The 14862-nt window shown below is 41.6% G+C and overlaps 2 protein-coding genes across 9 annotated transcripts in view; one reads left to right on the top strand and one right to left on the bottom strand.

The window, feature by feature from the left end:
- THADA (THADA, armadillo repeat containing) overlaps positions 1-12680 on the bottom strand; it is a 168588-nt gene extending 155908 nt beyond the window's left edge. The window contains exons 1-7 of one of the 4 annotated variants that reach the window (XM_027681991.1): positions 12223-12680; positions 4725-4824; positions 3264-3358; positions 2736-2866; positions 1849-1997; positions 1664-1696; positions 801-849 (exon numbers count right to left, since the gene is read on the bottom strand). In XM_027681991.1, coding sequence (XP_027537792.1) covers positions 801-849; positions 1664-1696; positions 1849-1997; positions 2736-2866; positions 3264-3358; positions 4725-4800 — 533 coding nt within the window. In that variant the 5' untranslated portion in view covers positions 4801-4824; positions 12223-12680. Of the gene's footprint in view, positions 1-800; positions 850-1663; positions 1697-1848; positions 1998-2735; positions 2867-3263; positions 3359-4724; positions 4825-6037; positions 6075-12222 lie in introns of those variants that run through there. The other 3 variants (XM_027681990.1, XM_027681988.1, XM_027681989.1) reach the window with 3 other exon arrangements.
- Positions 12681-12959: 279 nt separating this feature from the next.
- PLEKHH2 (pleckstrin homology, MyTH4 and FERM domain containing H2) overlaps positions 12960-14862 on the top strand; it is a 53651-nt gene continuing 51748 nt past the window's right edge. For 4 of the 5 annotated variants that reach the window (XR_003534001.1, XM_027681994.1, XM_027681993.1 and 1 more), the window contains exon 1: positions 12966-13014. The gene's annotated coding sequence lies outside the window, so the exon portion shown is untranslated. Of the gene's footprint in view, positions 13015-14862 lie in introns of all 5 variants that reach the window. The other variant, XM_027681995.1, reaches the window with a different exon arrangement.

Here is a 14862-nt window from a genome sequence, read left to right as displayed (position 1 = left end):
ATTAATGGTAAAAACTAATTTATTGCTTAAGTTGACCAGACATGTAACTACAGGAAAAAGAGAAGCAGACTCAAGGGCAGTCTGTTAAAATGAAGTTAACAAAAAAAAATGACAAATTCTGCTATCTTTTCTGCAGGTTCCTGTGACAAACTTTCACTCATTCAATTCTGCCAGAGCAGAGCTAAATTTTTCCAGAAACTTTCCAAAAAGACCAACAGAATGCAGTGCTGCTCTTTTCTCATTTTTCAAGTAGTTCCTCTATGTGCAAAGCATATTTCTATGATTCAACTTTTCTTTTAACATGAAAACAGAAAATACCTAAACTTTCAGTGTACAAAACACTTCATTAAGCACCCTCCTCTTCTGGAGAGAGACGACAGTGAAGAGACCTCACTTTATGCAATGATGGAAAATATCAAGGTATTAAATGATGACTGCTGTGACAGACTAAATAGAACACAAATACTGAATTAAACACTCACGGAAAGTGAAAGAGTATTACTCTACCTGAATTTTATGCCTGTTGATTACACTGTTTAGTTACAATTCAGATAGCAAAACCACAAACATCTCCCTTAGAAGTAGCAGCTCCAACACAGTATCACTGCCTTACTCTGTTATTTTATATCATATTTGCCCCAAAAGAAAGAAATCAGCAGCTTTTTTATTTAAAATACGCATCACTGTAAAGTGACATTCCCATCTTTCATCAATTAAAGGGATACTTCAAACCAAACCACATTATCTTGTAAGAGTGAAATAAAAACAGATAAAATAGAGTTTATATTGAATTCACTTGCCTGTTTTCTTCCTGTATGTCAAGTAGCGACTTCTGCAGAAATTGAAGAACTAGTGAAAATAATTATGGTATGAATTTACTTAAAAGAGAAATAGAACAGAAAAATGCCAGCAAATCAAGCACACATACACATCACAGTCAGCTACAATGAACAGTTATCCATATAGTGGTGTTTCTTCCACTCCAACACCAAATTAAACTGACATTTCAGTGCAGACCAAAACAAGCAAGGTTGAAGCAAAATCTCAAGCTGTTTTGCAACAACCTGATACAAAACGAGAGTTTCCAATCCACTTGGCCCGCTCCTATGAGGTATTGAGAATTCTGGTTCCTCAGCAAAAAGCTGAAATTACCAAAAAAGACACAGCAGCCATAAAAGGTCCACACGAAGCTGAACACTACTTGCATGCTGAGGGCACAATATGTCAAGTAATCCTACATTACCAGAAGATCAGATTTTTGCCAAATTACTATTAAACAAAATTCTTGCCCAGTGGGCCTGGGTTTGCTGTAGTTGACTGTTAACAGTTCAGTGTTCCCACATCCAACTTTATTATGAAGCACAACACGGAGAATGCATCACGCAAAGTAGCATCAACTCCCCCAGCCCTTTAAGAATCACTTTACAGATTTATGTCTAGGGTTGCTCAATAAAGCAAGACTGACCCCTGGAAATTAAAGCTACAAATCAAAGTCTTGTCTTTGACAAAAAAGTAGCATGTGAGGGTACTAGGTACTGAAAATTAACCAGGAGGAAATCAGATCTGATAGATCTTCATGCCTACTTCATGTAACTTCTTCGCATACCCACCCCTCCCCCAATAATCTGCAGTGAACCTTATTTTGCTATAAATATAAGTTTACCTTCTTCAAACAGGTTCTTAATACTTGCTCTACCTAGAGGAAAGAAAATATATTTTAAGTACTGAATACCAGCCAGCACTATCTATTTAACATAACTGCAAACATTATTATCAGGTGTGGCACCAAGGTGCCAACCAGCACTGAGCAAATCAAACCAGACAACAATATATTTGATGTCACTGTACCTAAGCTGAAGTCCTCCATGCAGGAAGCAAGGTTGTCCAACACTTTTCTGTACAAATACACATCTGTGGTTTTCAGTTCTGCCCTGAGGCAGCACACAAAGCTTTGCACACCTAACATCATCAACTCTTCAGGAAGACCATTCAGTGAACTGTAACAGCAAGAAACAGCACAATCAGTTTGCTTACACTGAGATGTTGAACATCCACTCAACTAAAGTCAATGTCAGCTAAAACTCTAATAAACAGAAACAATCTCTTTTAAAATAAGCATGCAGGTTCTAATTTTGCAGCTAGAAAACCTGTCAAATGGGTGTAAAGCTCTGGTCTGCCATCAAACGCAGGATGGAAGCCCTGCATCTCTCAGTGGGGACAATGAATCTCTTCCGACAAAGAAAGGAAGACAGCTAAGCACTGGATCTTAAAAAACATTAAGGCTGTAATAAATTCACTAAAGAAATACAGCAGTAATTTTGCAACAGAAAAATTTAATTGCAATAAAAATAGGCACAAGAAATCAGTTTAGTTATGATTGCTCTGAATCCCTTTCTCTTGACAAAGCTGAGATTTTTTTTTAACAGAAGCATTTTGAATTTCTATTCTAACAATGAATTTTAAAATTCAAAGTGCTAATTATACAGGATGTTGTCTTTCCAATAATGAAACAGATCAAAATAATACTTCACTTTGAAGTTATTTATCCAATGATAAGTTACTTATAATTAAAATTTTTAACTAAGTCAGAAAAAAAAATAGTACTAATATTCATGTATTAGCACCACAAATCTTCAGCAATTAAACTACAGCAATTTGTTGTGAATGACAAATTACTGACTTCTAAGTAAAGAGAACATTTAAACAAAATAAAGGCTTACTATTCAATTTTTTACCTTGCTAATACTTTTTTCAAAGGATTCTTCATACTTAGTGAAAAATATGTCTCTCCCAAAATATCCAAACAGGCTTTAACCATGGGATCACATGCAGAGTTCTGATCCATCTTCTTCACCAATGGCATAATCTACAATCAAAAGAACACAGGATGAACAAAAAGCTCTAGATACACTATCATTAACAGTGGCAGATTTCCCTCTCCTCCAAGTATATGGTGGAAAACTGTCCTCTCTTTATTTCCTTTGAGTTTGAAGTGATAGATAACGTTCCAAGAACACCTGTAATACCAAAAATACATACATACAAAATAGGAAACCTGGTATCACTTGTCTTCCACCATTTTCAGTAATTAATTTAAGTACTAGAACTACATTTCTACCTGGTGTATGTGCAGCAGTAACAACTGCTTTTCACCTGTTTCCAAGAATGCCTAAAACATTACAAAGTTTATTTTTAATTGTATTCCCCATTAACATTGCACGACACAGTTACCAAAACCCACACTAACAACAGTGAAATCTTACTTGTTTAATACACTGGATCTGCTGGATGCCATTTCTCAGCTGTGCACAGTGCAGAAGCAGAGAAGCCAGGTTTTGCTCTTCAGACTTTGAAAACTCTACATTTGGAAGAAAAATCCCTTTTTAGAAAGGAATTACAATATACACTGTAAACAATACCTAATTTATAATAATATAAAATGACTGCTTAATTCTTGGGTTTTTTCCTGTTCCAGTAAATCTACCGGTGTCACAAACCCTTAAGTCGCCTTACAACACCCTAACACCAATTTTTTTTTTCTAACAAATGAAAAAAAAAAATCAGTTTCACTGGAACATAACATTAGGCCTTATCTGCAGTACAAAGACCACTTTCACAAAATCACAGCATGGTTGAACTGGAAGGTTCAACTTCTGGAGGTCATCTGGTCCAATACCACTCAAGCAGGGTCATCTAGAGCTGGCTTCCCAGGATCATTGCCATACAGCTTCTGAATACCTCCAAGGCTGGAGACTCCCCGACTTCCCTGTGAAAGCTGTGTCAGTGGTCAGTCACCCTCACATTAACACTGTTTCCTGATGTTTAGAGGGAATCTCTTGCGTTTCAGTTTGTGCCCATGGCTTCCTGTCCCATCACTGTTCAGCACAGAAAAAATCCTGGCTCTGCCTCCTTCATGTCCTCCAATCAGGTATTTTTCACACATTGGTAAGATGTTCCTGAGCCTTCTCTTCACCGGGCTGAAGAATCACAGCTCTCTCAGCCTTTCCTCACAGGAAGGATGCTCCAGGCCCTTCAGCATCTTAGAAGCCCTTAGCTGGACTCGTCCATATTGCTCTTGTATTGGGGAGCCAAGAACTGGATGCAGTGTACCAGGTGTGACCTCACCAGCACTATCCCATAGTAACTTGAGTATACTTTAGTATACAAATCTTGCATTACTTAGTGTTGGGTTTTTTAAAGTAAATATCACTGGAAGTTTATATCATCAAACAAACATGAAGAAACCAAAAAAAAAACCCCACAAAATAAAAGACTGTATGAACAGTATCTTTAAGTCAAGTTAACTACAGAGAACACAAAGACTGGGAAAAATACACTCAAAATGACCTCCACAGAACCCTTCCCACCTCAATCATTCTGTGATTTTTGGAAATTCAGTATTAGCCAAATATTAAGGCTAGTACTTCATATATCACTAAATTACAGGTGTGCAAGTATACAAGTAGGACCTTCTTCCACCCTCATACCAAAGACAAAACAAAATGAAGAGTTTTCAAACCAAAACCAGAGCGCTCTAAAGGATTTTTTAAACTCTGTCAAGGTAAGAAGTCATTACAAAATAAAAACAAACCACAGAAGAGCAAACACACCTGACACCCACAAAGCAAACCCACTACAAATAAAACATAACAAGCAGAAACACAGATCAATTTCAGTAGCTACTCAAAGGCAAGAGAAATCACATATTAGTTCAGTCTACTTACTCTGAAGTTTTTCAAGCTGATGATGATCAAGAAAGAATGCATCCACCTGAATTTCCTTCTTCTTCTTTAAAACCATTTTAGCTGATTAGAGAAATACCTCCTTAAAAAACAACACACAAACAAACAAAAAAACCTCAAACAACAGGTCACATTGTTTTAAAAGCATAATTACAAACATTTTCCATGATAACACTTCCTTTTCACTGTCCTACTGTCCTGAAATAATGTTTATTGCATTACCTGTGCAATTTTTTTTCAAAGTAATAGCTCTCTTTAATTTTATCAACTTCAACTATTTCAAGCATTTCATCCAAAATTCACCGAAACTGCATGACACAAAATAGAACTCACAGCAAACAGGAATTGCTATATGCATGACAAACTGTCTTAGTGGAGTTTTTACTGCACTTGTTACATAGCCTCTGGCATGACCCTGGATCACTATTTGGAACCATCACACAGAAGCATGGTAGTAATGGCACAAAACTTCTGTTGTTCTGTTTTACTGTTCAAAACTCATTCAACTTGTATTGATGTCAAGTTAGAACTGTGCAGCAAACAAAACCACTTTGCTATTATGGATGTTACGAAGACCAGGTTATTCTTTTTGGTTTTAGGTAGTTGAAATTTAATGTGCTTCACTGACATAAAAGCTCATTATTAATAGAAAAGCTGAGTTTGGAAGGGACCTTTGGATCTGGACCAATCTCCTGCTCAACCTGGGCCACCTGAGCCAGTTACCCAGGCCCATGCCCAGATCTCTTTTGAATGTTTCCACAGATGGAGACTCCACAGCCTCTCTGGACCACCTGTGCCAGTGCTCGGACACCCTCATGACACACCTGGTGTTTCCTGTTGGCCTCAGAGATCCTCCTGTGTTTCAATCTGTGCCCATGGCCTCCTGTCTTTGGCACTGGGCACCACTGAGTAGAGCCCAGCCACATCTTGTCTACACTGCCCCCTTCATATATTATCTCTATGCACTGGTAAGATCTCCTGGTCTATTATCTACTCCCAGGGGGAGTATCCAACACCGCAGCCCTCGGCACCTTCGGGCGGTCACGGGAAGACAAGAGCCCGACTGCCCAGGCCCCGTTGCCCGCAGGTGCCCCGCGCTCTCCCTCTCGAGCGACCCCGCGCCCCACGGCGGCTCCGAGCGCTCGGCCGGACCCGGGCCGGGCCAGACCGTGCCACCACCGCCTCAGGCGCCCGCCCCGCGCCTTCCCGGGCCCGCAGCGCGACGGCGCCCGCCTCGGGAAGTGGCTACGGCAGCGGGGAAGGGAAGTGCCTAGAACCCCCCACCTGCCCCTTACCCGAGCGGAGCCCGCCGGTCGCGCCGCGCCCCGCCCGCACCACGTGCCGCCCGCCGCCAACCGCGGCGCTCCCCGCCCACGGCACGGCACGGACCGGCCCCGCAGCGCCGCCAGCGCCGCCTCGCTGGGAGCGCCCGGAGCCGCTGCTCCTCGTCTGGCCGCAGCAGGTGCCGCATTTCCTTGAAAATACTTGTCTGTACTAAAAGATAAACAACAACGCGAGACTCAGAATCACAGAATCACAGTTCGGTTGGAAGAGACTGAGATCATCGAGTCCACCTATGTCCGAACACCACCTTGTCAGCTGGTGGCACCGAGTGCCACGTCCAGTCTTTCCTTAAACATCGCCAGGAACGGTGACTCCACCGCTTCCCTGGAAAGCCCATTCTAATGCCTAATCACCGTTCCTGTGAAGAACTTCTTCCTAATGTCCAACCTAAACGTCCCCTGGCACAGCTTAAGACTGTCTTCTCGTCCTATTACGGATACAGCTGGTTGCCTGGGAGAAGACTACTCCTTTCAAGTAGTTGTAGAGAGTGATAAGGTCACCACTGAACCTCCTTTTCTCCGGGCTAAATACCCCCAGCTCCCTCAGCCACTCCACACTGGTCATGTGCTCCAGACCCTTCACCAGCTTCGTTTCCTGTCTCTGGACTTGCCCGAGGGTCGCTGACCTTTGTAAAGCACAATTAGCTTTCTTTATTTTAAAACATATTCTTAAGTTTGGGAAAAATTGGTGGAAACTTTGATGTATCTCGTGATAGCTTGTGTTTCTCTCCAAGTAGCTACTCTCCCTCCTCAGTTCCTGAGAGTCCTCAGCAGTTTTAAATGGATGTTGAGTCTTTCAGAGATTAATTTGTCGCATGCCCTTACCACACACAGCAGCTTAGCAGAGCCACTCTAGAGCTGACTACGTTTCAAAGCCAGAGGAAGCAAACCCCAGTAGAGCGTCCAACGCAAATCAAGCTCATATAGGCAAAAACCCTTTTTCCAAGGAGTAGAAAAGAGCTTGACTAAACACTTCACAAAAATCCAATAAATTTACTTTGAAAAGCACCCTCCATTTGTTTGTTTCCTCTTAACCATACCTCTCGATCCTTGACAGCAGTTCGTAATTTGTCAGCACTTCCGCATTTTCTAAAATTATAAAATTATTAACCAAACCCAACTATTTTTTATATATAAGCATTTATACATTTATACATTTTACAGTACCTCAAGGGAGCCTACAAGAAAGCTGGAAAGGGATCTTTTAAAGAGCACGTAGTGACAGGACAAGGGGGAATGGATTCAAACTGAAAGAGAGTAGGTTTACATTAGATATTAGGAGGAAGTTCTTTGCTGTGATGATGGTGAGACACTGAAACAGGTTGCCCAGAGAAGCTGTGGTTGCCTCTTTCCTGGAAGTGTTCAAGGCCAGGCTGGATGGAGCTCTAAGCATCTAGCTAAAGATGTCCCTGCCCATGGCAGAGGGGTTGGAACTAGATGATCTCTAAGGTCCCTTCCAACCCAAACCATTCCATGATTCTCTGGTTTCATTCGTTGCCAGAGCAGATTTTTTATTTTTTTAGTTTTCAACATCCACGTGCTGTGCCTTTCACAATCCTCCCAGGCTGCATGTAAATATAATGTATGTAACAAGTACATAATTGGCAAGTGATAGAACTATCAAATGGCGATGGTCTTTCCTGAATCCGTGAGTTGTATCTAGCAAAAGGGGAATCTTGCACTCATTTTTAAAATGGTTATTGCAAAGGGGGCTGTTGTAAAATGCCAGCTCAACATAGCAGTCATGCTTCCACAAAGATTTAACAGCAAAAACATTTTGGCAAGGAAAAGGGAGAAAAATATTGCCACTTGACTTTCACCCAATAGTGATTTTCTTAGCAATCTAAAGCTGCTAGAGGCCACAAGAGTTTGCTCAGGACTTTCAACAAACTTCTAGATCCCCCTTTAAACACTGAAGCTTCACAGTATCTTCTGACTTCTGACATGGTAGTGGCCAAAGGAATTGAGAAAAGGTTTAACTACACACAAACACAAGGAAAATAACTTGAGTTTTTATTTGTTAGTTGGCTGAATTTTCCCTCTGTTTTGGGTTCAGCTATTTCTAGGGAATTGACGGTGTGATTTGGCACTACCTGTCGCAGTGACCTACTCTAAATGCTGGATCCTCTTCAGCTCAAAGAGAGACTGAATGCTCACAAGTGATTTAATCTTCCAGACAAATCAGACAATACACCCTCATTTAGTGTAAGCAAAGTTCCTTCAGCCCAATGGAATACCTGCATATTTTATATTCAGTATGATCCTCTTTCTACAGGCTACCCAACTTCAGAAAACCTTTTCAAGGTTCCAGCTCATTTTCTGTAACACTATTTCCAGTAACTTTCTGCTTTCCAAAACAGCTTTACTTTCCCCAAGGTTTTCCAGTTAGGGAAAGCATCAGTGCCAGGGAGCTGTCAGGTAACACCTGAAGAATCCATACTTTGTAGTTCAATGAAAGCAAAGAGGCACCTCAAGAAATGAAATTATAGCATGCAACACCCACACATTTTAATTGCTTTGTTTCTCTAAGAGCACCAAGTTTCCAGTATTCAAAATAACTTACTTAGAACTAGCTCACATACCACCATTGAGCAGCTCAGCAGGCAGGAGTTTTGAGGCTTAATTGCTTTGAAAAGGTAAAGTAACTCTGTTTTTATAATTTCTGATCTGCTGGTAAGGAGCAACAGACCCTTGAATTACTGGTGCTGTGGCTCTGATCTGCTCTGCTGCGTGCCAGAGATCTTGCCAGAGACCAAAACAGGATCGTAGCACTAGAAATTTCTAGGGAGAGAATAAAAACCAACCAAGAAAGCATCACTATGTCATTGCATAAATATACTTACACTTTGAACACTGTGTGCATTGTTCATCCCTACAGAAGAAGAATGTAGTAGGACTTCCAGAAGTGTGGGGTAGGGTAAGAAGGATGGCCAAAGGTAGAGAGGGGCACCTCTCTGTGTAACCATTAAAGTGAATTTGTAACTTTGCTCTCAAACAGAAAATGGAACATGACAGAAATGTCTAAGAACACTTTCATTGTCTCTGCAAAAATTTAGGGGCATCAAATGAAACAAGCAGGTAGAATGTCCAAAACTAAATGAATTATTTAAACCATAGAGATCATCATCCTAGAACATTTTGGATCTTGAAAATTACATTTGTTCAAAAGCAGCTGGATTAAATCATGGGAGGAAAAACAAACAAACAAAAAAACAAAACAAAACAAAACAGCAAAGGTTTCAAAACACAAAACCTCTGCCTCACAAAGTCTCTGAACCATTGGAGACTGGGACAATATTCTGGGGTAATGACACTTAACTTCCCCAGGCCCTGCCTGAGGACAACAGCCAAGTGACTGGGTAGCAGGCTGGCTGACCTTCTGCTCTGACGTCCTGCTCATCCCATTTTTATTGGGATGTCCCAGCGTATTTCTGCTATTCATCAGAAGTTTTTTTCTAAGCACTGGATTTATGCTCACAGACGTTACAGTTTTGACAAATCAACATCCACTAGTGAAAATTCTTCTTAAAGGAAATATTCTAACCCATGGAAACTTTAATGTTCAAGCTATAAATTCTAGTATTCTTGAGATCTGCCTATATCAGTACGTAGAATATTTAATATTTTATGTTTCTTTCAGAGGGAGATGATAATCTCATAATTTGAAAACTCTCAGAAATTTATTATTTAGAGCAATATAGAATTTTCCCACTATGTGGCGCCAAACAATTAAAAAGCAGTTAAAGGAAGACATGGACCTTCTCATAAACTGTAGTTTTCTTAAATAGAAAAAATCTTTATTAGTAACTAAAGTAACCCCAGATTCTTCCATTCAAAGGTACCAAAGCACAAATACTAGGGGCTATTTAGATAAAATGCCTTTTTTCTGTCACAGAAAGACAAACTGTAGCCTTAAAACAGCAATATTTTAAGTCATATCATAATAATAATTGAACAGGCATGATCTTTCTCCCTTCCCCTCCTCCACTTACATAATCCCTTTAAAGTTTTTTGTTAAGAAAGATCAAGATACTTTTAAATTAATTTGAACATCACTTGAAAATGATCTATTTATTTATATCATAGTTTTGTAATTGCAACTAGTATAAAAAATATTTTTTTTATTGCAAGTCTCAAGTATATATATCATCTTTCCAAAGAATCCACACAAAAATGAATTCAAGACACTGTATGATTTAAGATTTTGGAATCACAAAATGTTTCCTGGCATATATTTCCAATTGTAGACACACATACCAATCTGAAATACCTAAACTTAAATGGTTGCAATGTTTATTGATGTGAGAAAAGACCAGAAGAACTCCTTTTGTCATGACGGGGTAAGGTTCTGATCCAGCATGTCCGTCATGTTCTACATATGCAGGAAAGTCTCATAAAATGTTTTTACATTTTACAAAAATTTTACATTCTAGTTGCAGGTTCGATGACAACTTGATCATCTCTGGAATGTAGCTAGTGGCATTTTTTGGATTAGCTTCCATCATCTAGAGTAGATGTTTTGCAATACAATCTTCATAATACTTTAAAACAAATAAGGTTATTATTTAGTAAGATAATGAAGAACTTAGAATTTACTTTCTTGCATTAAGTCCATTACAGTAAAGAAGCCCGTGACACACATCTTCAGCCTACAGGGAGGCTAATACGTAGGAGTCCTCATTAGAGAGGGAAATATTTCATAATGTTTTGACTTTGGTTTACTTCTGTAGTGAGACAGTTAACAGAAGATCATTTCAAAGTGCAAATACCTGGTCTTGCAGTTTGCTTCTACAATGTACTGCCTATCAGGTTTTTTGCATTTTCTGCACATATTTGCAAGAATTTATGCAGGTTTATTATTGCTTGCATGTAACTTCCATCAGTGAGAACAGTAAGGAGAAAGAACTCTCTTCCTGAGATTGTGCTTACATGTGTAATAGTTTTCTGTGTCTTTGCCTGGAAGATTTATGGCTTTCCCTCTTGCTTTCTAATTACAAAACAAAGTTATGTTTCATTCTCTGCATCCCAGTTGTTCCACTGGTAATTTTATTTCCAACAGTAACTGACCACGCATTCTAGCCACTTCTACATACTTCACAGCTAAGGGCAGTTAAGAGAATACCTCTATTCCTTCTTCCAGAATATTTTTTTGTGCCTCTTTACGTATTGGTATCGAGAGCTGCATGACTGTAAAGCATTTTTATTACTCGAGGGCAGAGAAAATGTCAATGCACAGAACAAACTGAAAGAAACACTCATTGAGTGAGCAGGCTTTGCTCTCCCTCTTGCGGTCCAAGCACGTCATTCCCGTAGCCTCCGCTAGTTCTGTGCACTCTGGATTCAAAAGCTTCCTGCTTTTGGTGTACCCAAAGAGAGCGCATCACTATTTAGGTTTAGAATATGGTCAAAGTTTTCATTAAAGGCCAGTGCTAAAGCATTTGGTATAGCGTTTGTCGGGAACCAAATGTTGATCTTGATTCTTTTAGCTAGATCTTGTAATCTAAAAAATTTTTTTTCAATTTAAATGTTTTTAATGTAGCTTGAACACTCTAGACAGAAGGTATACGGTAGAAAACAATGCACTTCTTGCTATACCACCAATCATGTTTTTAATACATTTTTTCAGCGACCAGTGTTAAAAAAATACATGAGGCACTTAGGAAAGTACCAGCAAATGAAGCACTTTCAGGAAAGTTGTTGGGATATTTTAAGGTCACTGCAAGTGAGTGGAAGATTGGAGGCTGTACTGAACTGAATAGGAAAAAATGAAATTCTGTGTATAATAACCAGATGGGGAATATTTGAGCTTTTAAGACCTTTTTTTTTTCAAACTGAAAAACTGCACTTCCAATGACTCACAGATGAATGTGAAAAAGCAGTTTACTCTGCACACCTACATTAGAAATAGCCACAAGAGGAAGGGTGAGGCGTGGTTTGTTTATGCACCAGAAGAGTCTGTAAAACATTTTGCCTCCCAACAACCCAAACAAAATACAATCCCTAAATCTCTATCCAAATCAATGTGTGTACAAGGAAGATTTCTGTACATGCCGGACAAGCAACATACTAATTAATTTTTCCAAATACTTTTTAATACTTTAGGCTGTCTTTTAAAAAACACACAGACGACTGGTTACCTGAGATATACTCTCAGTTCTTTTCAACCGTAGGGGACCAACAGCGGGATGACAGCACGACCCACCAGCACACGCACCTGCTGCTTCATCCCAGCTGGAACTGAAACACAAAGTGTGTTGTTATCTATAGGACAGGACAGCTCTGCGAGACCCACTCAGCCCATAATATCCCCAGCACTGCCCCGGGGGCCGTACGGTTCCAACCCTCCGGTTTGTACTTGACAAATGACCTTCCACAAGGTGTGGAATTTAAATTGCAGTAAGCGCTGACGTTGGAGCCGAGGAACGGCAGGGCAAGCGGATGCTTCTTCCTAACATCGTCTCCGAAATTAAGAGGAAAAATTCCTAATTCACAAAGGAACTTTAAAAACTGGTACGGGGCAGGACTCCAGGCAGGCCGTCCCTTCCTGGGACCCCTCTGCCAGCCTTCCCCTCGCAGCGCTGGCTCCAGCCAGCCTCCCTCCGCCCTCCGTCCGGGCGCCCCCGCCGGGGCCGAAGCACGCGGGGCGGGCGGCGGCCCCGCCGGCAGGACAACGCGGCTGGACCACCCCGGTCCGCTTCCCGGGAAGGGCCCCCAACTCTCCGAACCTCCCGCCGGCTCCAGGGGCGGCCGAGCCTCGCAAGCCCCGCCCGGGCGCCCCGCCGGGGGCGGCCCCGCTCCTCAGTGGCCGCCGGGGCCGTCGCTCAGGCGGCCGCGCCGCTCGCCGCGGGGATGGCGGGGCGGGCGCCGAGGGGCGCGGGCAGCGCCCACAGCCCGGACGGCGCCCGGCGCGGCGAGCCACGGCCGGCCAGGTTTGACCTCCCTTTCGCTGCCCCCTTCCCTCCCTTCGCGAGCCCGGCTTTTTCCCGGCCGGGTGTCGCTCCCCGGCGGCGGGGGCGCGGCGGCACAGGCGACGCGGTGCCCCCCCGGGTGACACCGTCGGGTGGCTTCGGGGGATGCTGTGTCAGGTCATCGCGGTGTGTCGGGTCACGGCAGGACCACGGGGTGCCGCGGGCGGTGTCCCCGCGGCGGGGACTGGCGAGCTTGAGGGCGGTGTAGGTCCCGTGGGTTCCAGGCTCTTCTCGTCCAGTTGGCAGTGCCGCTGCTGCATCCCTGTTGTCGTCCCAAAAATAGAAGAGCAGGAAGAACACAACTCCTAAACAAACGACCAAAATGAAGATACTTTTGAAATACCTACACTACCAGATTTCGGAATGTCACGTAAAAATTAAACATTGGTACTTAGTGTGATGTAACACTGCGATCTTAAAAAATTGCTGTTATCAGGCAAAGGACATAAAACGATCTTGTGTTCTTTAATGTTGTTTGCTGCACACATTTGACACTGGTCAAATGCAGATGCAGATGAACCCTCTGTTGTGCCATTTCCCTGAGAAGCCGAGCAGGCAGTAATGAGCTGGGAGCAAGCAGCCTGGCCCCTGAAATCAGGGGGACTTGCAGGGGTCTGTGCCTGGGACTGGAGTGGGAGGCCCTGGCTGACTGTGTTTTTTCACAACAAACTTCTCAATATCTAGGAACCAAACTTCTCAATATCTAGGAAGCAGTAGGATGCAATTTCATAAATGAGATTTTGAAGGAAGTTTTAAACAGTTTAGGCTACAGTTTGTCTGAACACAGAATTATGCAAAATGAGTCAAATGGAAAATAAAGTTACCAGTGTTTGGAGGTGAGTAAGGGCCCTGGCCAGCAACAAACCTGAGAATGACTTCCTTGATTCCTAAACAGGTCCACTTTGTGTCTCATCATTTCCCTTCTCCAGTCCAACCTTTATGGCTCCAGAAAAATTTTTAAGTGTCAATGAAAAGGTGGAAGAAAGAGACTTGAAATTCGAGAGGTATAGTCCAAATGGATTTGGGCTGGTGAACATTTTGGGATGATGAAGTATATATTTGCACTATATACTATGCAAACCCACACCTGTTGAAACAGAAGAACTTACCAAGCTTTCTCCAGCACAGAAAGGACATCCAGAACATATGGACAGAATGTGAAGCATTTAGTTAACACTCAGTTTTGTTAAAAACTGAGGAAAACACTTGACAGTATGATAAGGAATATGTAAATTTTTTAACATGCTTCAAAAAGGTAGAACACTGTTGCCTCCTTCCCCCTGAAATATATTTTGATAATTTCCAAGCAGACGGCAAAGAAAAGGAAATTATATCAATACCTTTGGGGAGAATGTGACATTCTGACTTCTTGAAGCCTAGAAAGCGGTTTATAAACTTAAAAAATGAAAACGACAAATTTAATCTTTCCAGACTTGTCAAACTTGTCTCAATTAATTTTTGATGACATAATTAGAACTTAAGGCTTTAATGTGTGCTTTTTTAGTTTACTTTTCAAAAGATTTAATTTTTAAAGACTCAGGGGATACGGAGGGCTTTGCGGTGGGAACTGGAGCAGGAAGAAGGGGCGGACTCTGAGTAGGTTTGAGTGCTGATTCAGAGTACTCTATTAAGCCAAGAGAGATGAACTCATTTTTTTCCTCTCTTGGGGAATCAGACAAGAAACAGGAAGTCATTGATTCTAAGTAAGATCATTCACTCTGCAATTGTAAACAGTGTGTTATGTGCCTGTAAATATTTTCAGAACCCATTGGCTTGTTGGAAAATCCGAAGTAAATTATTACGATCTCT

This window comes from Neopelma chrysocephalum, unplaced genomic scaffold (genome assembly GCF_003984885.1).
Source record: "Neopelma chrysocephalum unplaced genomic scaffold, ASM398488v2 Primary Assembly neopelma1_61b, whole genome shotgun sequence".
Taxonomy (NCBI): Eukaryota; Metazoa; Chordata; class Aves; order Passeriformes; family Pipridae; genus Neopelma; species Neopelma chrysocephalum.
The sequence above is the reverse complement of the archived record's forward strand: the minus strand, read 5'-3'. Positions and strand labels throughout refer to the sequence as shown.